The sequence below is a fragment of the Aphelocoma coerulescens genome, chromosome 5 (genome assembly GCF_041296385.1).
Source record: "Aphelocoma coerulescens isolate FSJ_1873_10779 chromosome 5, UR_Acoe_1.0, whole genome shotgun sequence".
NCBI classification, from domain to species: Eukaryota; Metazoa; Chordata; class Aves; order Passeriformes; family Corvidae; genus Aphelocoma; species Aphelocoma coerulescens.
Window position 1 is genome coordinate 17,699,631 of NC_091019.1, and position 27,594 is coordinate 17,727,224.

Sequence of the window (27,594 nt, forward strand, 5' to 3'; positions counted from 1 at the left end):
TTATGTGCTAAAACTTTTTTATTGTACTGTAGTTTTAAATGCATTAGTAATTTGTTTATTTGGGTAGCAGAAGTGTTTTAATAAGTGTTCCTGGCAATACCATGTTTTAAAATCAGTTGTTCCTTCTCTGAAACTGAAGTGTGCTTTACAAAGAAAGAAAGAAAATGAAATATTGTATCAAAAAAAGCATGGCCTGGCCATGTTTTACAGTGACCATGTTGAATTGTGGCACAGACAGACCTGAAGCAGCCTCTGATTTCTATGACAGAAGAGGCCAACTGTATGCCTTGTGGAGCTTCTTGTTATCAAAACATTGAATTAAAGTGTTAATGGTGTCATTGTGAATTTACTGATGTTTTGCAGTACATTATGCTGACAGCCTAATGCAGCTGTTGACTGGCACACTTCAACTTCAGAAAAATGACAGATTTTGTCATTGCCAAATGCCTGTTGCCTCTTGACAAACACTTGTAATCACAGAGCTGTTGAGGTTTTTGAACGGCAGAATTAGAGGGCTAATGCTCTTACCAGGATGTTCGTACAGCATTTCAAGCAAGGGACTTTTTTTGGACCTAACAAAAATATCTCCTTAGTCTTTTATCTTTGAGGGAGGAATGAAGAAGGTTAAAACATGTTCCAATTCTCAGTGGTCATCCATTAACACAGAATGGTATGTCTTTTCAAGTGTGAAGTCTTTGCCCTCCAGTCATTATATCAAAAAATCCTATCTATGCCAATGGAAAACTAAAACAATTTACCCCAGCAAGTGGGATCAGATCAAATGATCAAGAGGTATTTCATTAATCACCACATCCGAGGGCTTGGGTTTCAGAGTTTTATAAGCAGAGGAGCATAGGGCTCCAATCTTTCTCCAGTGTACTTTCACAAGGGCCAGCCTGCTGATGTAGGGTAATTACATGGTCTAAAAATACAGCAGCATTTGTTTAAGCTAATGGAAAAGTTACACCAGTTCCAGAGTGCGCAGGCAAAAGCATATTGAGTTTCCTGCTGACTATTGTAAATGCTTTGCATATTAGATCAGAAACTCTTGAACCGGGAACAGCTATTCCTACGGAATCAGAGGATAAATATCAGGAGCAGAATAATAGGCCCAGTAAATCCCCTTGGCCAGAAAGTTCCTCATGAGACTTCTTCATGCTCTGTGACGCACGTTCGAAAGGAAGAATTTTAAGTGACCTGATCACCACAGCAGTAGATGCATGTCTGTTTAAAGTCAGCTGACAAGTCACTTTTTCCAGTTTCATGGCAATAAATATTGTCACATTGGGATACACCGAGGCTGCGAAGTATTTGCCATGAGAGGTCACTTTGGCTTTAAAATTGGGTTATTTTCATTATACTTCAATTTTTCTGCTGTCCTGTTCCCAAAAACATTTGAGGAAATTGACTAGGGAACTGAATTTTGATACGTAGCATGTAGTTACTCTCAAGAAAATACAGTTTTGCATTCTATTCAGGAATTTTTTTACTGGCAAATAAACTGGTATGCATTCAGTCAAAAGGAAGAATATCCTTAGTCTTAACAGATGGGCAAGCACAAAGGTGGCATGTAAGAGTGATAAGTTCCCATTTGAGATTGCTGGAAAATCAGTGTATGTAGGGAATTTATGACCCTTTTATGGATATAGCTGCTGTTTTCTTACCCTTTTTTAAAAAAATGTGCTCAACTAGTTGCCTCTTATTTTTCATATGATTATCAGGTGTTTAAGACCACTATGAGTTATTTTTATGTATATAATAAAAATGTGACTTGCCCTATATAAATTCGGCAACAAAGTTTTTAATAATGCTAGTTATGAGCTTTAATAGCTAACTTGCTGTAAATATAAGGCCTGTTTTAGAGAGAATTTTCAGCTAAAATTAAAATCTCAAGATGCACTATGTGTAGGCACACTGCACAGAGGCATTTTTCAATGTTTAAGTTTTATACAGAGCACTTTTGGTTCCTTTTAATCTTGGATCCAGTTAATTACCTGAATCACTTTGAGAAACATGGTACAAAACTGAAAATTGAACACATTTTAATGATTTTTTTCTTTTGTTTTTTTACAAAACCATCTTTTTACCTTAAGCCAGTTTTGCACGATACTACTAACTATTTTAACTTCAATTTACTCTTACTCATTTCCATCAGTAGAATTAATTTTCTAGAGTGTCCTGGTTCATGCAATAATGAGTTGTTGTTGAGCTTAATTGGAGCTCATGTGCTTTGTTGGCCCAAAAGATCATGACATGGCTGGGGCTGTAAAATGCTGAGCAACTGCTGTTGTACCTGCAAATCTCATGTGTGTCACTGAACACATCTGCTTGGTAGCTCCTGGAATCAGACTGAGGTTACTGTACAATAACATCTTTCCTTTTTATACTACAAACACAAACATTTGGCCTACCATTTTTGGCTGAATAAATAGGAAGAGATTAAAGAGTTGCGTTAACATTGTAATAGTAAACTGAACTGTAAGTAGATGAGAGGTAGGTAATTACACTTTGCTTTCAGGGATGTTTTGGCTGGGCACAAAGTTTAATTTTTCCAGTGATGTTTGCTTACATTTCTCATTGCAGAAACTTAGAAGTCATGAGCAGAGTTTGTTACTGGTTTGTGTGTGTTAACTGGGTAGATAGGATTTCATGTTTCTAAACTTGTAACTGAGGAGACAGGCAATCTAAGTTACCAAGCAGAGTTTCGCCTCCATTATAAATAGAACTAACTCTAAAGCAATTTCTGTGCCTACTGGATATTTTTGAATTTCGGGTTAAAGTAGCAAAAAGAAAAGAAGTATCAGGTAAGAATGAAAATCCAAATACTTGAATTTTCCATTATTTTTTAAAACATTTATTTTAAATACAACCTTTTATTAACACTGGAAAATTTCAGGTTTTAGAATTTATTTTTAAGTAAATAGCCATTTTTTGGGCATAACTTGGAATTATTCATAATACAGAGACTCTAACAATGGCAAATTTTGTCCCTGTGAGGTAAAAGGCAGGATAGATAATTAAGGTGGGGTGGATTTGTGAACAGTAGGAATTGTCAGCTCACAAGAAAAGTGGCCAAGTTATTAAGAAAGGTGGTTGTGACTCAGCAGAACCCCATGTAAGTGAGGAAATATCAAAAATCTTCATTAAGGTTAATGACTGTTGTTATCCCAGTATTATTTTTGAAAGCCATGAACAAGAAAATAGTAAGTTATGGGGAAGAGAATGCTTCCCTGATGTCCAAGAAAGTGAGAAAGCAGTGGAGTTGGGGAATGTCTTTTAATGTTTTGTCTCTGGCAGTGTGCGTGCCTGTGCTCCTACAAGGGCTTTCCGCTGTACATCCAGCGTGTTGATGTGCTCAGCTCACGTTGGGTAAGAGAACTGTGGGCTCAGCTGGCACGTCAGCTGGAGCCACTGTCACCCAGGACATAAGTCACCATTGTGGAAAGGATTTGCTGTGTCACCAAACAGAAGACAAATGCTGGTAGACTTCACAAGGGGACACATGGTTATCTCCAAATGCCATGACAAATCCTTTTGAGGAACACATGCCTGATACGAGAAGCTTGATTCATTGTCTGTAAACTGTGTATCATTGTTTTGTTGTGAGTGAACTCTGCTGTTGCACAGTAAGCTCGTGTTACTGGTTGCTGGAGGGGGAATTAAGTATTAAAAAAATGGGAAGCATGTGGTGGAGGTGGCTGAACAGACCAAGTGACCCCAGCCACTCCTCACGCGGCTTCCCCTCAAGGCCCTTCACCGTCTTCAGTGCTCTCCTTTGGGCACTCTCTAACAGCTGAATGTCCTTTTTTATATTGTGGTGACCAAAACTGCATGCAGGGCTTGAAGTGATGCTGCACCAGTGCAGAGCAGACGTTTTTTTCCTGGTTTTTGTTTTGTTTTGTTTTGTTTTACAGTGGCTTGATCCTTGGGATGCTTGAGCATTCCAGCAGTTAGGTGAAATAGTGAAAACTTTAAATATGATGAATGGCTGAACTGATGTTTTCCTAATACTCCAAAGAATTTTCCCATAATTCATAACAAAGCACAGATATCAATATACCTTATGTCTTTACAGAGACATCCTGAGAACTTTCTGGGGAAAAAGGAAAGCAATTCATACTAGTACTCAGCTCTTGCTGTGGTGATTTGGTGGACTCTTTAAAGTAATTTGCACACTACAGGCACTGATACAGCTCCCCCTGGCATACTCAATTCTCTAAAATCCCTTGACTGAAAAATTAAATATCCATTGGTTCTACAGCTCTTTGAAAGCAATTTTTTATGACCAGGTTCACAACTCTTCTGTTGTCCCATCGTTCTTTTTGTAGAGGTAGAGACAAAATTTGCAAACAAGCATAACTTCATTCTTGACTGAAAACAGCATTTATGTACCACTCAACAAATGCTATGTGTTTATGTGGAGATTCACCCTAAATCCTACCAAGGCATGCAACACCACCAAACTCTGTGAGCTTAGTCTGTAGAAAAGCTTGAGGAAAATGTGGCTATCATTTCATGAAAGTCTAGGTCCATTTGGGGAATGGGAGATGGTATGTTAATCCCAGCACTTGGAAGTGTTAATTCACGGTCACTGTTCTGCTAAATTGAGAAACTATCATTCTTTGTCAAGTTACACTCTGTCTTCTGCAAGCTTGCACTTTCATTGTGTTTGAAACTTACTCTGTGGTTAATGGTGAGTTCTGTGGCCAGAGTTAGAAGTTATGGATTTTCCTGCATACTTAATCTAGGGTAGACTAATGAATGAGATTTCCTAGATTCAACTTGAATTTACTGTTATTGCTGGTTATTGCTACTGTTGGTGATTGCTTGTGCCAACAGGTCTCTGTTTTGTGTTTCTGCTGTATATCTTCTTTTGTCTTTAAAGCTTGTATTTCTGCTATGTATTTTCTTTTTTCCTTAAACATTACCACTCAACCAGTCCATGCATACAAAACACCATACATCAGTCTGCAAAATGTATGGAAAAAATTCCCTTCCTCCATTAAATTCGTGTAACTTAAATTGGTTTCACTATAAGGGATCATAGAATAATTCAGTGATGTGTACATAACTTCTTATGAGAACATAGTAAATGCATTTTCATACTGTCATAAGAATTGTGCTTTTAAAAGCAGTGACAAGTTGCATCCCTGGATAAAATGAGATGTTAAGGGGGTAACACTAGATGGCAACATACACACCCTTTTGTCTGAGTTTGAATTATATTTTTAAGAGAATTATTTGTATTTTAAAATAAGACATTGATGGTTAGTAATAACAGGGAGATAATTACTTTTAAGTGCAGATTCCCTAAATTGCAGGAAGAGAATTTTCTCAGTATCTTCTTGGAAAACTTGACTGTCTTCAAGAAAATGGAAAAGGGCTACTCTTTGTATCTCAGTCAAGCAAAGATCAGGAAAACCCAAAAGAAGATTTAAAAAGACCAAAAATGGAAACTCTTAAGTAGTTAGCATTTTCTTCCTGGTGTTTGATGTAAACATTGTTTAAGAGCAGTTACTCTTTGTAGGCTGTGAACAACATTGCTCTGAGCTCGGCTCTACTAATTTAGAGGGGACACACATATGATGATGGTTGTCTTCTGCAGGCATAAATGTACAGGAAGTGTCAGTGCCCTGCCCTGACTGCTACTAGAAGGAGCTGGGGTGGGCTGTCATAGTGCAGGGACGGAAATTCAGATATATCATGTAAATCTTGCAGGTGTTGGAAGAGCTGCTGGGCTAATCCAGCATTGTGTAGGAAACCGTTCTGCATGGAGACGGGGGAGGGCTAGAGTGTGTTTGAATTTGGGTTTCAAATTCATTGAAATTATTGAAAGTCTTTCAATAAACGCTGTGTAGGTGCCACAGTGAATGTAAGGTATGCCTCTTAGTGATATGTATCTGTGTGCATTTCTAGAAACATATGAGAATAACAGATCTTTGCTGGTTTTCAGATGTTAAATTTAAATTTCTGTCCCGTTCTGCGTGTGAATGGCGTTATGATGCCTGCACAAGCCCTTGTTTCAAGACGTGCAGGGACCCTTTGGGAAAAAACTGTCAGACAGTGCCAAAGTAAGTGTCTGTATTTTTATGGAAAAGTGTGTTATTTAGGCAAGACACTTAAGCAGGATAATAGGAATACGAGGGCCCAAATGTACACTTAATATTGCAGGAGTGCGTTGTGTAAGGAGGCAAGTGAAAGAGAAAAGAAGTGGAATAAAACCTGCTGCTGCAGCCACGTAAAACTGAAATGTCAGCCTTTAGTGTACTGTCAGGTTCTGGAAGGACTGCTGTATCATTTTGGAGGGTATTGTAGAGTATTAATAAAGAGAGGTTACTATAAGTTTGTTTCAAACAGTTGTGCCCCTGCTTTCCCATTATGTCATTGTGACAGCCATATCTGGCTCTCCTTTTCTTTGAAGTGGAATTTGTGCTAAGTCTGGTAAAACTGACATTCAGATTTTGACATGTAAAAATATTGGGTATTTCTTCAGCAACAGTATTCTTTCTTGAACTTGTGACTGTTCATTTCAAAAGCTGAGTGTCAGAGAGTTCACGCTTTACCTTAGATCTGAGTGGGAATGGAAGTCATGGCAATGGCATTATGAGGGAATGCACTGAGGTGAACCAGACTGCTTAAACATACTTTATATATAGATTCTGTTTTCCTAAAATGGAATGCTTGATGCAAAAGATACTATTCAACTAGTTAATACTAATTGTTTTTCTTTTAGAGTGGAAGGATGCATCCCTGTCTGTCCTCTCGACATGTTGCTGGATGAAATCACTCAAAGATGCGTGTATTTGGAAGACTGTATGTCTGAAAACTTCTATATATCATATAGTGGACTTGGCTTATTAATGTATTAGTTCTTTATTCATAATTTCAAATATCAGTGCCTACACTGATGTAACCATGACCTTAGTTATGTGAAACTTGAGCTCGCTAAACATATATTTTAAAGTAATTTCATCCTTCAAAAATATGAGACAAATTTTAAACTAAGAAAGATGTTATTTCTTCATATAACATTTCAGTAACATTGGATGTCAAGGAAATGATTTAGTGAATTTATTTCTTAATTTGTCTATGAGTTCTAGAAGTTTAAAGGCAATTGAAAAGATCAGTTATATGAGTTAAGCTAGAACTCTGCTGGCTCCGTCACTATAATTATTCATAAATTTCAGGCTCTTCTCTTGTGTCTGATTTCAGGCATTGAACCTGCAGATGACAGCCCACCTTTGCTTCTCAGCATTCAAACACCAGCAGTTCCACATTTAACACCAAGCACAGGTTTGGGAGGGATCAGTGAAGAGGTCACTTCATTTCCTGTACCTGAAGCAAAGGACATGGAAACAACACTTGCTACAAAATTGCAATTCACTGCAACTACAGGGAAACTGGAATTTTCAGCTGTTACATCCAGTAAAATACTTCCAGCCATAACTTTATCCCCAAATATTTCTTCACAGTCAACAGAAATGACATCTGGGAGAAGCACTACAGCAATGACTGGAACAACAAAATCTAATGTAAGCTTGTCTACTTCTGATGATGTTTCTCCTTTGTTTCCATCTACTCTCAGTTCAGAAACTTCCACAAGGATACAACTGATCAGTAGTGGCTCCACTAAACTACTGAGGGCTACAGAACCTCAGACAGCAGCTGCTGCACATGCAGTGACCACAAGCACAGAATCAGAAAGCAAACCAATTGCTACTTCTGTTTTTACTGGGGCACCACTTATACATAGAACAACAGAAATGCCAGTCAAAACTAAAATAGTGGAATTATCAGAAACGGCCACAAGAACACTTCCCATGGAAGAAGCACAAGTAAAACTAGAAGGACTTACAACATTTACACCCAGTTCATTTGAATCAATAACAGAAAAAACTACTGCATATCTGCCACAGTTTTCCACATCTCCACCTCTGGACATGCCTTCATATACACCACCAATAAACTTAACAGGAACTTCAGAAGGGACAAAAATAAGTGTAGAACAATCTTTTACCACAGTAGCTAACGTTACAGTGACATCATTTTCTCCTATACTCACTACTTCATCTTTGTTAAAGCCAGTGTCTTCAGCAACAACAGAAGCAGCAGCTGTTTTAACCAAGCAGAGTGTAAAGACTACATTTTCACCAACATCCACGCCACCTATTTCATTAGGAAAGGCATCTACAGAACCTCCTCTTGGAATGGTTCAACACCTGGCTGGTGCTCCAGAGGTTCCTTTCACTACAACTCTAGGTCCGAAGATGACAACTCTACAAACTCAAGAGACATCATCAGAAACAACTTTATCATTTACAACTCATAAAAAGGAAATCCCAAAAATAACACCTCACGTGGAGCAGACATCAAGTTCCTATTTCCCTCCCTATTCACCACATCCTAGTTCCAGTACTGAAAAATCCTTCATTCTTTCTACAAAGAGACCTGCAGTGTCTGCTCCTACTCCTGCTTCTCCAGCTTCAGGTGAATTCAAAAAAACATTTAAAACTGTTTCAACTACAGGGTATCCCTTAAAAACAGTTCTAAACACAACCGAGTTCCTGACTACATTTTATGCTAAATATCCTGTCATGGCTGAGACTATCAGTGTGACACCTTTGTCTGTTAAGGTAACATCCCCTCTTGAATTAGCAACAAAGTCAACTTTGTTTTCTGGAAAAATATCTACTGAATACAAGTCAGCTCTGGTTTCAAGTACAGTGAAGACAAGCACTCCAGCATATTCAGGTAGTGTCACCACATCAGCTATGAAAACCAAGGAAACCACCATAGCTCCTTTTGCAGCTACAGAAAGAGAATCATCTCAAAAAACATCCATCACTGGATCTCCACTTGCTCTCCTTAGTGGAACTGAAACCACATTGTTGACAACACAGCCTGATAAATCACAAGTAGAAAGTGTTACTACCATCTCTGCTGGAAAACCATCTGCTTTGACTTTTTCACCACCAACTTCTCTAATCTCTTTAAACATTTCTCTTCCTTCACTGCCCTCAGATGGAAAAGAAGAATCTCTGACAACTCTCAGTCCCATGCATACATCCCATGAAATAACCTCTTTATATCCAAGAACAACTCTACCAAAATCTATGTTAACAACTGAAAAGACTTCACCAGTCCCAACTTTCTCTATCTTATCTACTATACTAGAACAATCAAGTTCAATAACAACAGTATTAGACAAAAAATCACTAGTGACTATCACTGATGCTGTGTTCTCCCCATCCTCTGAATTCAGCAGTCAGCTCATAACAACCAAAAAACTAATGACAGGGAGAGAAGAATCCTCTCTGTCCCCTTCTGTCGCACTTCCAGTAACAAAGTCTTCTTACACTTTCTCCACCTCTCAATATCTAGGAGATAAATTAGTTTCTTCACCTTCTTTAACACAACTGCTACCAGAAGTAACAACCACACCAAAATATTCAGTACAAACTAAAATTCTTTCTACAGCATTAAAACCTACAGTCCAAAGTATAACAGAAGCAGTGAAATTTCCAGCAGCTGCAGCTCAGCCATCCCTGCCTCTGTCTTCAGCAAGCCCCTTCTCCTTGCAGACATCTTCAGGAGATAAACTTTCAGTACAGAGCACAAGGACCACGGCTATACCGCCTTCTTCTACTCAGGAGACTACAGAACTTGGTCATCAGACCTCTGAATCTTCATTGACAAGCCAAGCTCACCAATATCCTGCAGAACCTCTAACAAAATCCACTGGTCAGCCACAACCTGTCTTTAGCACAACTGAAGCTACAGTAGAACTGACTTCATTATATCCCTTAATGACCTCACTACCTGAAGGCACTCGTTCAAGTATGTTACCTACCTCAGTAGGTCCTACAAAAGTTATCTTACCAACTCAAAAATATTTGCGTTTAACTGATTCAGTCACGCAGCCACTTGTGTCAAGAACTTCTGTTTTGCAGCCTACAGTCCCAGCTAGAACAACAGCTGACTTGGTTTTTGGCACCAAAATTCCCCCTTTCTCACCAGAAGTGCTTGCTGCTTCCTCTCTAACAACGATTAAAATAGAACCTTTTCCTTCATTTTCCACACAAAAGGCAGGTACAGATCTACAATTCACACATCATGCCTCATTTACTGAAACACTTGAAGCATCGCCCTTGCCAGGTTCCGAGTCAACCTCTTCGATGGTTTTGCTACCAGAAACAACAGAAATTCCCATTGCGTTGGGATCCACATCAACAAGGAAAAATGGTACAGAGAAAACTGCAGTGCTGCCTAAGCAGGTCACACCTTCAGCCACCACCTACAGTTCCATCATCCCACCAAGTACAGCCTTGTCTACTGAGGCCCATTCATCAGCTGCAGCTTCAGCCTCTCCAACAACAGGCAGTGCTGGGCAAAACCTCAGTATTGCATCAGCAGCTTCAGACAGAGCAGCAGCAGTCACAGAGCCCATCACCACCTCTCTTTCTGTTACTTCAGAAGCAAAAGGAGCCTTGCCCCTCCACACAGCAAAGTCTGAAGAGTCAGAATTAACAACAGGATTCCAGTCTGTCCTTACTCAGCGCGTTACACCTCAGACGTTTTACCCTCCATATTTCACAAACACAACTTCAGTTCTCTCCTCTGTACATTCATCTGCTGAATCAAAACAGTTTTCTTCTATAGCTCCATCATCAGACAGTACTACTCAAACTTCAAAACTTGAAATAACATCTGAGATGCAAACACCTTCTGTGAGTTCACTGCTGATGATATCTGATCATCCAAATGACACAGCAGCTCCATCAGTTTCCTTGTTTACTTCTTTATCTACCAAACCAGTTCATGGCTTGACTACAACATTTTCTGATAGACTGGCAACAGCTGAGGCCATGTCAGGAGCCGCAGCATCACCTTTTATGTTGTCTCGAGAAACAGCCACTCTTCAAACTTGTACAGTGAGTAAATATAAATAATTTCCTGCCTACTTTGGAATATGCCTTAGTTACTTTTGCACACAGATAAAAAATAAAATTGTGAGCTGTGCCTTGATCTTTAGGATTTAAAGTATCTGTTATCAAACAAGGGACCCTGACTGTTACCCATTATATCTGAAACCTTGCATAACTTCATTATGCATAACATTTTTTTCCAAATATTTTACTACACTGGGTTTCACGCCTCAGTTTTCTGAGCATGAGTGTTACAACAATGGGGTTTTTTGGCAAAATATTGTTTCATACTGTCCAGTGGCAGCCCTCCTTAAAGTATATCTTTCCAGACATGTCTATTATCATTCCTGCTTGTTTCCTTCCATATTTTTCCCTTCTCAACTTTCTAAATTGTGAAGTTAAAAATTCAGTAGTGCTGTTGTCATCTTTACAACAGGACAACAGTGTTAATCTATCCTCAGAATGGTCAGGTTTTCAAAGTTGTTCTTCACTTGTAGCTTCCATCGATGTCATGGGGATCAGTAAGTATTCTGTACCTAAAGAATGTGAACCCCTTTTTTAACAAAAACTCTACAATATTGTTATACTAGCTTGGTAAGAATGGTAACCTCTGTCTTTTATTGAATCTGCCTTAGCCAATCACAGAGAGTGAGTGCATAAAACACATTTGTTTGGATGGACAACTGATCCAGGTTAATAAGTCACAGAACTGCCCATACAATGCTACTCAGCCCAGCTGTGGAGTTTTAGGATTTGCTACTCAAACAAATGGTGACAAATGCTGCCCAAAGTGGGAATGTGCATGTAAGTTTTAATTATGCAATACTTTTGAAAAGCCTTCAGATAACAATTTAATGCATGTGTAAGAAGGTTAAGAATTTACACTTCTATACCATGGCATAGAAATGGAAGATGCACATTGTATGGGTTACTCAATGTCTAAGGAAATTTATAATTTTAGTTTGACATCCAGGGAAATAAAATTAAATGCTCCTTTAATGTACTCAGCGTTAGGTATCTGCAGTAGATATGTTCAGGTCTGACTTAGATACATCTTGTCATCTCTCTAATCAGGGAACACCTAATCAATACAGATTTTTTGGTTTGTTTTATAACTTCCTCAGGATGAAAAGATTCCCTAGAATGTTAACTACTTCTGTTAAGAGTTTGGGGGCTCTGTACTGTCATCACTCCCATCAATTACCTAGAATTGGGTAGAAAGAATTCAAACCTTAAAGAAAATTTATTTTAGTTCATTACAGCAAATAAAGCATGCAGTAATAAGCAATTGGAACTTTTGCTTAGGCTTTAGAGTTTGAAATAACTCAGAGTAGGAGTCCAAGCCCATTGAAACACAAAAGCTTTAGTAATAAGACTGAGGAAAAATGAAACTCTTCCACCTTAGGAACAAGACTACAAGGGAACAATGGATCTGGCATGATCTGCTGTCACTCACGATTTTTCCTAGCTTGGGGTTTGTAAAAATTGCAAACCTTTGTTGTCAAGAACTGTAAGGAAATAGCTGATTGCAGAGGTCTGCAGGTTGTCCTGCTGAAAATATGCAGGATTTGATTCTGCCATCCATTTACAAAAATACAACAGTATCAAATATGTGAAAATATGTGCTGCATATATGAAACTATTAGTTCATCTTAAAAAATTTATTGTTTTATCTTCATATTTTGTAAGATTTACCAGAATTCTAAAGTAAGTTAAAAAAAAATTTACTTTTTTTTTTTCTTAGGTCGTTGCACCATTTTCTCTGATCTGAGCATTGTAACCTATCATGGAAATCATTTGGCTTTATTCAAGGAAGCATCCTACATTGTTAGTCAAACTCCAGATGAAACTATAACCATCCATGTCCTTGACTGTAGAATGGTAACTAACATTTATCAGCTAACAAAAGGTGTTTGGTACTGCTAATAAGATGTATCTGAAAAGCGAGAGCATAGTAAATACTTCATATTGTGGTTATTACTCACTTCTGTGCAATATCTGTGAATTGTACTTGCATTTTGCAATACTTATTAATTGTATAACACTCTAACACCTGACTGAATATGCACAGTTCCTTGTGAAACAGCTGGAAGATGAGAGGTAGGTCCATGTTATCCTATGGTATGTTTAATACAGACAAGGTGGTGAGAGATTAAGTTGATTTACATTATTAGTCACTTCTGTGAGTGCAGTTTTATTATAAATACCACCACAGTTGTACCAATATACCACCAGTCTCTTTCAATGCAGGATTTTTATCTATGTTCATATGGAGAAACTTGTACTGGAAACACCAATCTTCAGAGCCATAAAAGACTGTAGGAATGCCAGGCTGCACTGGAGTGCCCTGGGCATTCCAAGTTTCTGACACAGGAGTAAGAGAGAAAGCCTGATGGGAATCCTGTCTAATGGGTAGTATGGGTTGGCTTTTGTCATTAAAAGTTGATTTCTTGTGAGCCTTTACAAAACTCCTTAAACTTTAGTCTCTTCTGTGAAATCTAGGTAATTTGATGTCTGTAAAAACATCCATTGCAAAGTTTGGCCCCAAGTTTCACCTTATGGAAGTTAACTTCAGAAGCTCAATATGACTGATATGAAGATGATGTGTTTGTGACTTTCAAATTTATTTTCCTCTTGTATTTAATATTTTCTGTTTTACTCAACCCCATGTAGCTCAGGAACTATGCATTTATTCCTGATCCATTACTTCTGTGCTGGATGTATGACACAGATTCATTATTCCCAGACTCATTCTTGCTGACCTTCAGATATGTAATTATTTTTTTGTGTGTGTCCAAACAGCTAGTCCACCATATTTTTTTCCCTGAAAACCTGTTTTTCTGTTGTAAGCCTAAGATTGCATGATATAGCACAGTTGCTGAAAAAAATGAGGTCATAGTAGTTTGTTTATCCAGATAACCTTTGTAGTCTTGACTTAAAACTGCAATCACCAATGGTTTTCCTCTCTTAATAGTATAATCCCCAAAAACCCTTAATATCCCAGTGCCTAAAACCAGTAAGCAAGCAATGTATACAGATTTTTCACATCGTGGCTATGGGTGATATATTTTTGCTTTCTCCACAGAGTAATTCAAATTCAACCTCTTTGTGCCTGGCCATGTTGAATCTAACCTATGTATCAAATCAAATTATTATCAATCGTTTAAGTAGAAAAGTAAGTATTTTGAGGGGTTTTATTTTCCTTTTAGATAAGACTTTATTTCTGTAATCAGCTGCCTCCTCGCATGGATACTGAGGAACAGAGTAAAACACAACAGGTCATATGATTAATTGTTCCAGTTTTGTAATTAAGTAAACTTCTCCTGGTAAACTGTGATCTAAGTACAATCAACAAGGTAAGTCACAGAGCAAGGCACATAAACTGTTAGTGCCTTTGGTACCTGTATTATCTTTATGGAGGAAAGCCTGACTGCTTCTGAAATTACTTATTACTTAGATTCTAAAGCTGTCAGGAATCTGCCCTTAGTTCTCCTACCTGACAATATACCTCTCTCCTGTGTGTCTTTTAGATAACAGTAAATTCAAGGTCTGCTTGGCCTACTGTTAGAAAATATGGATACAAAATTGAAGATTCAGGCTTCAAGTATGCGGTTGAGACCCCAACAAAAATCAGAATTCAGTGGTTTCACAACACAGGTGTGATGATTATGGAGTTCAATAGTACCAGAGAACCAAGAGCTTTGGGACTATGTGGTAAGTATAGAGTAGAAATAAAGGCTTTCAGATGCTTTGCTAGGGAGACATATTTTCCTAATTATATAAGATACTTGTTGCATGATCTGTCTGATATAATTGCAAAGTTTAAGATTGATCATTAATTTTGTTAATTGTTGAAGTTGTATTTGATATCTATCCCTGTAGTAATTTTTTGCCCACAGTGTTGCTTCTGTCTGTAACCTCTTAGAACCACAGGCATGATTGCTGTTACCAAACCCAAATAAGTAAGACAGGTCTAAGTCTGTGATTTCAAATACAGTCATTTACAGATTTAGTGATTGATATCCATCTGATAGGAAGTAGTTTGTGCTATTTTCAGTTTCTAAAGGTCAGAATTCCCAAGAAACGTAAACTTGAGAGAATTAATCTTAGTTTAACTGTTGGAGAAAATAGTTTAGAGGGAATTTCTTAATAATGTTGCACTCTGTTAAGTTCTGTTCAATAGTTTTCCCTGCTTTCTTTTTTATCTAAAAAAGCACAGCCTTGAATAAGCTGGGGGTGTTACAGCTTTGGCAAGCATGTGTTTGTTAATGTAAATCCTCACTGCGGTAGCTGAATCTGTAAATTTATCTGCTGTAAATTGGAGCTGGAAATTAGGATTAAAGAGATCATATAATTACAGTGGATATCTTTCCAGTTTCAGAAAGGGCAAATGCCTGTAGCTCAGTATCAAATACCAGGAATAGCTCAGTCCAGTTTCCAGTCCTGCTGACAGAAATGTGCTTCTCACAAGGAGAGTTTGAATTTACGCCATTTTGAGATTCGATTGTTGTCTGTAGTTTTGCCCTAACTTCTGTTTTCAATATTGTTCTCACTCTGCTTGGCTAACTGTTATTGTAATTAGATCAAACAGAAACAAGAAGGTGAAGACAGTGGGTTTTTATAACAGGCCTGATTCAAGTTACCCAGAAAATCTCTTTTGCCTTTGCCAGTTTGATTACTATGATAGGGAAGATTGGGAATGTTGCATTCCTGGTGTACAAGGCGTTTTGAATAGATGACAGCCCACTTCTGTGGATGGTGTTGCAAGTACAACTTCTTCAGAGAATGTGTATTTCTGGTGTTCACCTCTGACTGGGAGGTTCTCTGCATAAGTCTGCCTGCACAGCGCTGTCTGGTGCCACTTACAGAGCCTGCCTCAAATGAACTTGTTGTACTGCATCTTTTCAGGGTGAATTAGTGTAGCCTAAACTCCTTTCAGTGCTTTCTGTGTTAGTGCAAATACAAGCAGCATGCTTTCTCAAATACCTTTTAGCTGAGCTGCGTTATTTGTAGCTCCTGATTTCCCAGCTTCATGGAAATGCTGAAACTGAAGAGACCATTACAGATTTGCAGCACAAGCATCTCTTGAAGGATTCAGAGATAACGGTGTCTTTTGCAGTGCAAGGATTGGGCAAATGGGGCAGCTGGTGAAGAGCTGGAATGGGAGATGAGGGATGTGGGAGGGGAACATGGACATCTCTATAGCAAAACTGGTGGAAAAGATCTAAAGCATGTCAGTTCTAGTTGCAACTAGGTCCTATCAAGAAAGATGGGAAGCTTTAGTTCTGCTGTGTCAAGCCTCCTTGTCAATGTGTAACAGAAGTGGAAAAAGGTATCCCTGACATGACAGCAACGCTTTGAGGTCTTTCAGTACCATACATGCTTCCTATCTGTGTTGCAAATACAGAATCAAAAGGTTCAACCAGAAACAGTTTGGAAAGCTGTTTAAATGCCTGTTGCTGTATCACTGATTGTCATCAGGAATTGCAAAAACTGGTAAAACAGACCAGTTCTTTAGAGAAGGGTGAAATCCACAAACACTTTTTTGAACAGATAAAGAATTAGAATTGTGCTTGTGGAGACATCAGAAGAAAACATTTTAGAAGTTTGGTACAAAAGTCTCGGAAACTGATTAGGAAGAAAGAATGGGTGACTGATCCATCATTCTACTTTTTTCCACCTTCTGATTTGACTTTCTGAGGAGACTACTGCCATTCTCTGCTGACCACAGTCACTGCCCTTGTAACGTTGCTTCTTTTGCTCTAAATTGTTTAACAATTGCTGACTATCTTAGTTAAAACAGAAAGAAAAGTACGACTCTGCCTTCTGAGACATGAATACAGAAAAGTTTGATTTTCTTTCTTTTTATTTCCTGCTGAGTGGTAATAATAAGTATAGCTGGAAGTGCAGCAAGCTGCAGTTCCATGGTACCTCTTCATCCAGTAGATGCTGACGATTGCTCAGAAGCATAAGTAGAATACAGTACAGTATTTTCTGAAGTACAGTATCAGATCAGCATCCTGGCATTTTGTGGTTGTTCCCTTTTCTGATAACATTTACAGTTTTAATTTGTTGCTATACATGGAGGTGCTTTGCAACCTTTTTTAGAATACATTTTTGTTTAGTATTTGCAGCTGAGGAAGAAAGTTTCAGTTTTTTATCTGGGTTCTCTGAGTATCTCTGATATGCAGTAGATTTCCATTCAGAGATGTATCTTTACTTTTGCTTTCCTTAATTTTGCTGAATTTTGTCTATTTTGATCCTAACAAAGACTTTTTACACTTGTTATAGGTTGTGATACTGTCACGTTTTATAAGATTTTGAAAAGGTGTTTACTTTCTTGAGTATGCCACTTCAAACATATTTACCATGTGTTAACCTGCTTTTTTCTTTTTATTTTTTTTTTCCTTCTGATAATTCATAGGGTTTTGTGATAGAAGCTTGGAAAATGACTTGATGCTACCCAACAGGACAGTTTTAAGCCAAAGAAGTTCACCCTCGACTTTTATAGACAGCTGGCAAGTGCCAGACACATTAAAGTATGTCGGAGAAGACAGGCATCAGGAAGCTAATTGCTCAGTCATGGACTGCTCAGAGTGCTTAAGAATGGTGTTGAACCAGACCTTCAGCAGCTGTCACCCTTATGTATGTTAACTATTTCAAAGCTTACGTTTTGAGAGCTGCAGTTCAGATATAACTTTGTATACTTGGTAATTTCGTTAATGTGAGACTACATGTAACTGTATCTGTTGAACGAGATGCATATTTTTGTGTGTGCCTACAGTTGCAAGGTAAAAGTGATTGAAGAGTATGGAAGCTTGGTAGGAGGGTTGCAATAAGCAACTTTCAGAGTTTCACCTCTGTAAGTTTTGAAATACCCTGAAATTCATAAAGCAGTCATAAATAATTCAGCTGTATCAATAAGATGTAGAAAAATGTAACAGAAAATAGTTTTAGGATTTAATTAATCCTTAAGCCTTTGGTAATTTAACAACTCCCAAATTGCAATGGGAAATCTGAGGACCTGCATTCTCAAAGGCTCTAGAGACAGAGTTCCAGCTTGGAGATGTGAGAGGGTAGAACAGACCCTTAAAAGCAAGCCTAAGGAAAATAACAAACTCCTGGTGTGCAAATAAATTATTTGTGGTCATATGAGTACATTTACCATTTGACCTCTTCTATATAATTGATTTTGATGAAGAAGAGACCAAAAATAGGTAAAAATTTAGAGATAAGAAGGAACAAAGTATATATAAAGAATAAAGCCTTCTACGAGAAAAACTTTATTACCCCTTACCCCTTGGCACTCATAAGAGGTGAAACTAAGGAGTATAATCATGTCAATGTCCGGGAAGTCTTAAATACTAGTAGATTATCTTTGCACACCAATGAAGGCTTACCATGAACTAAGAACTCTTGGCTTCTTTGTAGCTGATATTTTTAAAGGTCAGTCTTTCCTACCTAGCTTAGCCTCTGTGAAGGTGCCATCTCTTTTTTTTTTTTCCTTTGTTAGATTCCACCTGAGCAATTCTGTGATATATGGGCTCGAGACACTGAGTACATTCAAAATCCATGCGTTTCACTAGCTGCCTATGTGGCAATGTGCAACAAATTCAATGTTTGCATAGAGTGGAGAAGCTCTGATTACTGCCGTAAGTATTCCACGTGTATGCCCACCTCTAGTGTTCACAGAGAGAAAACTTGCCTAATTTAAGAGTTACTATAGGTTGAAAACACCAGTGGTTCTTGAGTCTTTGTGTGCTTTGATGCTGCTGCAGAAAGCTGTGCCTTTGGAGAAAGGATTAGAGAAAGGAAACACCTTTGGGATTAGATGGAGAGTAAGGAGTAAAGCCTGAGAGCTTAGAGCATCCTGGCAGAAGACTTCTCTCATTGCAACACTAAAGTGCAAGGCCAAATGGGATCTGTAGCTGGATCACAGCATCTCCTTGTGCTGTCCATGGTCACCTAGGAAAAGCCCCCTGCAGTGATAACACAGGAAGGTCTGTGGGTTTGGTGCTTGAAAATAAAAGGGCTTATTGATGAAGCATGATCTCCCCAAAATAAGAGAACTCACTGTACAGAGAAATCATAAGTGATGCCTTTTTTGAAGTGATTTAAGGTGTGTGTATTTGTACAGGCTTCATACAGGCATATAATAATGCCTTGCAAATAAGTTATGTAGTCTAACACTTAAAACCAGCCAATTTTTAAAAATTATTCAGTTTGTATGGATTTTATTAGCTAGTAACTGTTAAAAGGAGCTCTTACAAAACTTAGCTGTAAATATGTGTTCCATCCATTGTGAAGGGACATATCACACTTATTTTTATACCACAATGATTCATTGTCTTCACTGCAGATTATTCAGAACACTCTGATTGATCTGTGTAGTATTTGAAAATGTTTTTGAAGTTTGAACTATTTTGTGTCAACACTGTTGCATGGTTTGGTATCTCTGCTGCCAAAATGCAAACTGGATCTTGATGAAAATGTTATTACAAGAAGAGAAGTAAAAATGCCTGCAGATTCCTAATATTTGAATTTATTGTGGAGGTAACTGCTCTGTGTTTGGTGTTTCAGGTTGGTAGATCCAATTGAATCGTCAAGCACAGAAAGTTGATGAGAAGACAATAATGTCTTCTCCTAGGTGTTGCCTGTGGGATTACAACTTCAACATGTCTGATTTATTTATTTCCTTCCTAGCCTTCCCCTGCTCTGAAAACTTCTCCTACCAGCCTTGCATAGCTGCCTGTGAGGTTCCAGAGAGTTGTCAGAATAATGAGGTTGCTTCCCTAGACTCAGAATCGTGCTCAGTGCTGACAGAAGGCTGCGTCTGTGCTGGAGGGACCATCCTTCACCGGACTCATACTGCTGTCTGTATTCCTGAAGAAAAATGTGGTATATTTGGATGTGATTTTCTTCTTTATTATCTGCAAGTTGGTGGTCAGATACTCCATTATTCATAAGTTGAGTTCTGGTTTGGTGTTGTGTGTGCGTTCTGAATGTGTCATTCATTTGAGGATTCTAGATATTCAGTGAACATTAACAGTGCAGGTGAGAAAGCAAGGAATGTCCTTGTGGTGCACAATTTTGCTCACTTTCTCTCAGCTGGAAGATGCTCTTCAAAGTCTTTGCTTAAGTTTAAGTATTCAATTACTCTAAGAGTGTTAGTCTTGGCCTCCTTTTCACCCAAGCCCTTTGACAAGGGTGCAGCCTTTTGAGACCCAATGGCATTCAAATGACACACAGTAACAATTAATTACACATTTTGAATTATATGTGTGTGTCCTGCCAGAATTCATGTTTATTTTCATTGCAATTCTGCCTCAGTACACCAAATAATGGACCAGTTCTCCCTAACAATGTGAACCTTAAAGATGTAGTTTATGATAAATCAGACTACTAAAGCACAGTAAATTGGTAATAGTTTTGATATTTGTGAAATACAAAAGTAACTTCTTTTCAGATCATGACTTTACAAACAAAGGGTTGGATTGGGATTTTAAGTGACCGGCCTTGCAGTGAAGATACAAAATGAATTGAAAGTCTGGATCTTCTGGAAGGTGTTGAGTGTCTTGCTTTCCTGTACAAACTCAGTCACAGACTGTCTCCTCTTTCCCTTTTTTGTGGGGTGATGGACATAGACAAGCCTTTAAAACTCGGGGATTTTTATGCTTCATAGATCCACATCCACTATGGAAAAAAATGGTGATCAAAATTGGAATTAAAAGGAATTACTTCTGTTTTCTGTTGTCCTGATCTAGCTTGTACAGACAGCTCAGGGACACCTCATGCTGTGGGTGACATCTGGAAAACTTCTTTGAGTGGATGCTGTATGCAAAAATGTGTTGACAGTGAGACCATCATTCCAGTGGAGTACAACTGTTCAGGGATCCACAATTTAGAGTGTCAGCGATTTGCAGAAGTGGCCTTGCTTGTTCCTGATGATCAGACATGTTGTCCTCAGAAGATCTGTAGTAAGTATTCCTTCATGGTTAGGAGTACTGCCCACTGCAGGAATAGGCAGATGTCCTTTCTCTGTGGTTTGCTTTCCTGTTACACATTCTATTTTTGAAGCAAATGGAAATTACTTTGGTTTGAATTTACAGATTATGTAGAAAACTGTAGAAACTGTTTGGCTCAATATATCCAGTAGGTTTTGGGGGAGAGGTAGAGGAATAGGAGGAGGACTAAAATAGCACTGAGTTTATTTGAATATGAATTTTGTTTCCCTCAAGTGTAGAGATTACTGGTTTATTTTTAATATCCAGAAACAAACAAATGATCTAAGTAATTCCAAGGGAAAAAAATCAGATGATTGTTTATCTAATTTACAAAGTGAGCAGTAAAAAGGGATAGAAAAGCTTTTTTTCATTTAATTCTTGCTTAGCTTAGAAAGTTTCAAAAAGAAATTGCAAGCAATTTTCATGTTTTGGCCACCTGGTATGGTGTTGCAGTGAGTTTTTTGGAGGAGGTTTGTTTTTATAATTCTCACAATGACTCAGCTCTAGTTTAACATTGCCTCCATGGAGTGTTGCAAATGGTGAATGCTTCTGAATTCTGCCTCCTGGGGGTTTTTTGCTGTTCCGCTGTGTTTTTCATATGCCTGTGATTTGGAGTTTTGGGGTATCTGACTGCAAATACTGCTTGCCACTGCTCTACTTGACTTATAAATGCATAGTTTAGAATGTGTTTGTTCTTTTATTTTTTTTCCCTTTTATGTAACAGTTTGTAATCAGAGTCTCTGTGAACTCCTAATGCCCGAATGTAGCAGCTTGGAAAAGTTGGTTACCTACTACAGTGAAGAATCCTGTTGTCCCAGCTACGTTTGTGGTAGGTTTCTTTTGAAAGGTAAAAAAATTCCACCCTCTAAAACTCATTCAGTAAACTAAATAGATCAACTTAGGAGGAAAAGGGTAGGTAGATACTATTGTTAGTATGACCATCCACAAATTTTGCTTCTGTCTAAAGCTTGGGTTGGTCTGTGCCTCATTTTGGTAAAATCCCTTTTTCCCTTCTAACCGTGTTTGACTCTTGATTTTAAGACCAAGAAAAGGCATCAATACAATCTTGTATTGAATGATCAGGCAAGATCTTGTGATACAAGGTAAAAACTTTTCTAAAGCAGCTTGTAGTTCCTCTCTGCCCTGCACTGCCTTTCCTCGGGATATAGCATAACAAAGGAGGAATGCTGAGCTTCATCTAAGGGAATACATCTGTTGCCCTTTTTTCAGAATGTGATCCAGAAAAATGTGAACCATTGGAGCAGATGCCAAGCTGTCAAGATGATCAAACACTAATTGCTGCTCGGGTGGAGAATACCTGCTGCATTTCCTATATATGTGGTACAGTAGCCCGACTGGTTGAGATTATAAGTGTGGTTTTGCATTTGCAATGATGTCTATTATTATATTGCCAATTAAGGCTCCTTTAGCTCTCCTAACACAGTGAGGCTTGAAAGTGGTTAACTCAATGGGCATTAATTTTCTAAAACATAAGAAATAGCAACAACCATCAAGAGTCACAGAACAGCTTTGTACAACTGAGCAGTATTTTTATATCAAGTAGAGGAGTGGTGGTAGGTGGAATTCAGGGCTTTTCAGAGATTGTCCATGTGCAGAGTGCGAACTAGATGCATGAATAGTTTATCTGAAAGAAGACTGAAGTTATATATGCTTTTATTCCCTGTATCCTGCTGTATGGGCTATGGCCCATCTTAACAGATGACAAATATCCCACATTAGAGTATTATCCATATTTATTCGGTTCTTTTGGAGTTTATCCTTTAATGACTTAATTTAATGATAAAATTACACTTTTGCCATTAGTATATGAGCTCTAATCTTACCATACAGTTGTTTTCTGTTTGATAATAATCTGATAATGAGGTGCTATTGAGTTTACTTTATTTTTGAACAGGTGACTCAAAGGCCCTTCCACATGCAAAAATTTGAGTGCTAATAGGAAATGTGAATTACACTTCTGTTACTTACAGTAATCAGGAGATTGCTTTGATCAAGTGATAGCAATGGGCTGTGTTTACCTCCTCTCACTGTCTGCAGAGCATCCTTTTCACTCTTTTTTGATAAAATGAGTCTTTGTACTGTTCATATTGAAAAGTTCCTGTTGTGGTTGTCATATGTGTTCAGGTGGGAGGATAACACTGGGATCATAGGGGATGCATTTTATTGAGATTCAAAGATTCCTGAAAAAACAACAGCATGATTTAGTAAGAGAGAAGACCTAGCAAAATTTTTCATAACAGGAGAAGGAGGGAAAATCACGTTTGCTCACAAAAAATGTATTAATTCTTTATAGCAGGGAACAAAGGAAAAGGCAAGCTGCGCTAAAAGTTAGACTTTTGATTATGGTCTATAAGCAGTGAAGGCAGAGCACCTCTGTTCTCTTTCATATGAGTCTGTGACAAATTACAGGCCACATTTTCTAGGCAATAGTAAAATTTCTCCCAATGTTTTAGATTTTAATAATTGTTTTCCCCAGCATGCGGGGCTTGCTCGGATCAAATACCCAAATGTCAAGAAGGAGAAGTTCTTATCGTGGATGGCAACACTACTGACAGGTGTTGCCCTACATACCAGTGTAGTAAGTTTGACTTGATTTTAATATTTTAAATAACAGAGAACATGGGAAATTTTTGTAGTTTGGATGTTCAGTGTCAAAAAAGGTGGATTAGAGATACAGCTCCAGTTGTACATAAAAGCAAGCTATCATCTGTAGTCCTGAACAGATAGCTTTACTTTTAAAACTTCATGTGTGTAAAGCATTTTCTGAATATCTGTATCATGGAGACAAGTGAGTAGTTTCAGGCCTCAAACTGTGGGTACTTAAAATTATTTAAATATTTAAGTATTTGTCTGGAGTATCTGTACTCCATGCTACTATTATCTGATAGCTAACAGCTGTATTTCTATTATTAGTCTTTTAAACTAAGATGTTTTCTAAATGTACTTAGTATAAATCATCGACTATATCTTGATTAATATTTCCATTCAGCCAAACATGACGACACTGCGTTCATTGTACTTCCTTTCCTTTGTTTTAGTGTGTGAAGTACATCGTTGTCCTGAATTCAAGTGCATGCTCGGCATGTCTCTGGTGGAGGTGTGGAGCCCGGAGAAGTGCTGCCCCTTCCGGACATGTGGTAAAATCACTGATTTGCACTATAGTTGCCTTAGACAATGAGCGATGACAACAGCTTTGGCCTCTTGGTTTTGAGCCTGATTTCAGCCAACTACACCACTGTGACCTGCTCATGAACAAATGATACAGAAAAGTCATTTCATGATACAGAACTTCCTAATCTGCCTGTTTTGCTTTTCTTGCATCCTGTAGAATTTGCCTCCCCAAACTGGGTGATTTACCGTCTTGAAAATGTTGTAAGAGTTACTGTATTGGGTTTGCTGACTTTTAAATCTGGAAATTTTATTCTCTCTGTTACTGTTGTAAGCAAATGGCATACAACTTGCTAAAGTGCTGTTTCTGGTGTTGTATTTTGTTTTAGAATGTGCATGCGAAACAATCCCCAAACCTCAGTGCAAACTGGTATGACATTTATCTTCTTTGTCACTAATCTTTTACTAATTTCTTAATAAATCTATTTATCAGTGTCTGAATAATAGTTTTAGCTAGTTATTTAGGGAAATATGAAACACTATGTGATCACCTCTTTTTTTAAATTACTTTACAGTAAGATTAACCTAGTTTTAAGAAGCCATCTAAGTCTAAATACCTTGCAGAACAAAATGACTGCATGGCCCTGATATTTCCAGAGCTTTTTATTACCATATTCTGCCCCAGTATATTGCTGGAGTAGGACTGCTTTCATGCACACAGGATAATTCAGGGTAAAACTTTGTGTTTAATGTGTTGTAACTAAATGCTTTAAAGCATCCCTGTTTGTTAATATTATTTGTTATGGTGAATATGTTAACATACATCATACACTCAGGCTGCTGACTCAGCAGAACCTTCAAGAGATACTGCTACCCAGATGCTGAAGGAAAGTTCTTTAAAAGAAAAGGATCATATAGAGGAGAAAAACCACTGTTCTGTGTATAATTTTTTTCCCCCCCTGCTTTTATACCTGTAGGGGCAGAAACTTCAGATAGATGAACTGTTTCAGAACAGTACAGAAAATGTCTGTAACTGTGTGAAGTACAAATGTGGTAAGTCAGAAAATAATTTAATTCAAAGAAATAGCCTTTCAATTGCTAAGGGAAATTAGGAATTAAAAATCAGGTGTTCACTTTGAACATGGAACTGAAGAGGACAGGATTAACTGACATAATTCACAAATAGTGCTAATTCTCCTCTGTGGGGAGAAATAGACATTTCTCAGGTACATTTCTTATCCTGAAGTAGTCTTCCAAAAGAAAACAGTTGAAGCCTGCACTGTCACTTGGATGCAGCTAATAGAATATTGCATATTTATTTAGATTCCATGCATGCCTGTTTTTGAAATAACTTGGTGACTGCAGTGAAGCATTAGATTACTCGTAACATTTTGTTTGAAAAAATAATAATTCTAAAATTCTAAAATAGGTAGAGTAGCTTTTCCCATTCCTGTTTCACTGTTTAAAACATTTTTAATGGAGTTTTGATTCCTAGTCCTGAGCACACTGTTTGTGTTTTCTTGCAGTGAGAGACAAAGTTTGCCTGAGTAATGAGAGAGGTGTGCTGCTTCCTGGGCAGAGAATCGTGGAACACAGTGCAGATGGCATTTGCCATATTTCTTACTGTACAAATGTGGTTGATCCTTCCACTAAATACTACAAAATAAACACGTCTTCAATAGACTGTGCTGTCAAGTGCAAAGCTGTAAGAAATTCAGAAATTTAGACCTGTATAATGAGACTGGTGGCCTGAATTACATTGTGATGGGTTTTGTTGAGCAGATGAGTCGTAGGAGCAAGTTGGAAAGAGTAATTAGGATATTTCCCTCTTCTACCACACTTCTGATGGACGTTTATAAAAGTCTCCCTCCCTCCCTCCCTCCACTGTGTTCTCTGCTGTGTAAATCTTACACAAACTAAACTATATAGTGACTGCCTCCTTTGATTAATGGCATGCTGCCTCCTTGCATCCCTGCAGAACTTCAACCACGTTATGTGCAAACTGGTACGAACTCCTGGCAGACATTAGCTGAATAAGAATTAGGAAGAGAATAATGATAAATAGAAGAATTCTAAATGTGGTGAAAGCAGCTTTATAAAATAAGCAAATGTTACATTGTCTTTTTACAAGATATGATACATTTCTATGGGAATATTATACTGATTTTTTTCTAATTTTATAGTTACTTGATGTCTAATGTGTAAAAAGTTAAAATTTCAGTGGTTCTTGAAGTAAGCTGTCACTTACAATCCAAAATGGTTGAAAGACCAGTTAATTCTCTCAGATTTGGTACTTCTCTTTTACTCCAATTAAGATCAAAGGTATTTTATAAACCCTCATGAATGTGCAGTGTGTGCAAATTAAGCTATGTGGTTTTGAAAGTTATTTTAAAAATATCCCTAAAATCAGATCCCTGAAAAAAAAAAATCTGCCTGTTACAGTAGTAAAATGTTGAACTGCAAGATGGTCTCATACAAGGAATAATCTATTTGATTTTGGCAGAACCAAGTCTATCAGCCTCCAAAAGATTTAACAACATGCTGTGGTAGCTGCAAGAACTTGTCTTGTCTCCACACTTTTAGCAATGGTACAGTTGCCAGCTTTAAGGTGAGTTTGCATGTTTTATTCCCTCAAAATATTTAGAAGTAAACAAAAAATTGTGAAATACTTTACACATCTAGCCATATAAAATGTGCAGAAAATAGCTTTATTTGGCCAAATACCAGGAATAGTTTTGCATGTACACAACATTAATTTCTTGGAGAGTCAACCATATAACTGTCAACAAAAATTAAAGGATTCTGATCTGTACCAGAGAATTATAATCAACTCAACTATTTTAGAACCTGCTTAACATTATGTATTTTTATTGGACTCTCAAATGCAGTACTTAAACAGAACTCGAATATGCATCTAAATTATATTTTGCTGTAAGTATTACTGTATATTCAGGTGAGACCTCATTCAATGGAATTGTTTAATTAATACTTGAAATACTGTTTTTGCTGATTAAAGTTCCTGTTCTGCAATTTTTGACAGCCTGGTGCTGTTTGGATTTCAAACTGCATCAGATATGAATGCGCCAACACAGCAATAGGACCAGTTCTGGTTTCCTCTGCAGTTGGATGCCCACCCTTTAATGAAACTGAATGTGTGAAGGTCAGTGTACAAGACACTGTTTGCATTCCAGCTGTGATTTTTGTTTGCATGAAAAGATTTGACTTTGACAAAAGATGTTTTTACCTCAAGAAGGGAGAAATTATAAACTTTTGCATTTTTGGGCAGACATTTAAAGGTAAAAGGTATAACCACACACAAGACTACTGTGCCACCAGGTTGCTGAGTTACACAGATGGACACACCTCTTCTGATTCTTAGAATCTTATTTTTTTTTAAATTGGGGCTTGTAATATCAAACTAGTCTTCATACAATTGTCTGAACTTGGATGCTTCTCTGGGCTGGACTTCCCCTTTCTAACATTTTTCATGTATAGCAATTTGATTTGGCACAATGATCAAAAACATTGAAAAAAAA

At 37.7% G+C, this 27,594-nt stretch overlaps 1 protein-coding gene across 1 annotated transcript in view; it reads left to right on the plus strand.

Annotated features, from left to right (window-relative positions):
* The window catches only part of OTOG (otogelin), a 95,201-nt gene that overhangs the window by 59,561 nt on the left and 8,046 nt on the right, over window positions 1-27,594 (plus strand). The window contains exons 34-53 of the mRNA XM_069016876.1: window positions 5,954-6,071; window positions 6,734-6,813; window positions 7,213-10,931; window positions 11,561-11,729; window positions 12,670-12,806; window positions 14,011-14,100; window positions 14,456-14,639; window positions 17,350-17,570; window positions 18,439-18,577; window positions 19,629-19,823; window positions 20,690-20,902; window positions 21,654-21,758; window positions 22,160-22,270; window positions 23,427-23,528; window positions 23,989-24,087; window positions 24,448-24,488; window positions 25,036-25,111; window positions 25,585-25,763; window positions 26,562-26,666; window positions 27,099-27,218. Coding sequence (XP_068872977.1) covers window positions 5,954-6,071; window positions 6,734-6,813; window positions 7,213-10,931; window positions 11,561-11,729; window positions 12,670-12,806; window positions 14,011-14,100; window positions 14,456-14,639; window positions 17,350-17,570; window positions 18,439-18,577; window positions 19,629-19,823; window positions 20,690-20,902; window positions 21,654-21,758; window positions 22,160-22,270; window positions 23,427-23,528; window positions 23,989-24,087; window positions 24,448-24,488; window positions 25,036-25,111; window positions 25,585-25,763; window positions 26,562-26,666; window positions 27,099-27,218 — 6,203 coding nt within the window. The remainder of the gene's footprint in view (window positions 1-5,953; window positions 6,072-6,733; window positions 6,814-7,212; window positions 10,932-11,560; window positions 11,730-12,669; window positions 12,807-14,010; window positions 14,101-14,455; window positions 14,640-17,349; window positions 17,571-18,438; window positions 18,578-19,628; window positions 19,824-20,689; window positions 20,903-21,653; window positions 21,759-22,159; window positions 22,271-23,426; window positions 23,529-23,988; window positions 24,088-24,447; window positions 24,489-25,035; window positions 25,112-25,584; window positions 25,764-26,561; window positions 26,667-27,098; window positions 27,219-27,594) is intronic.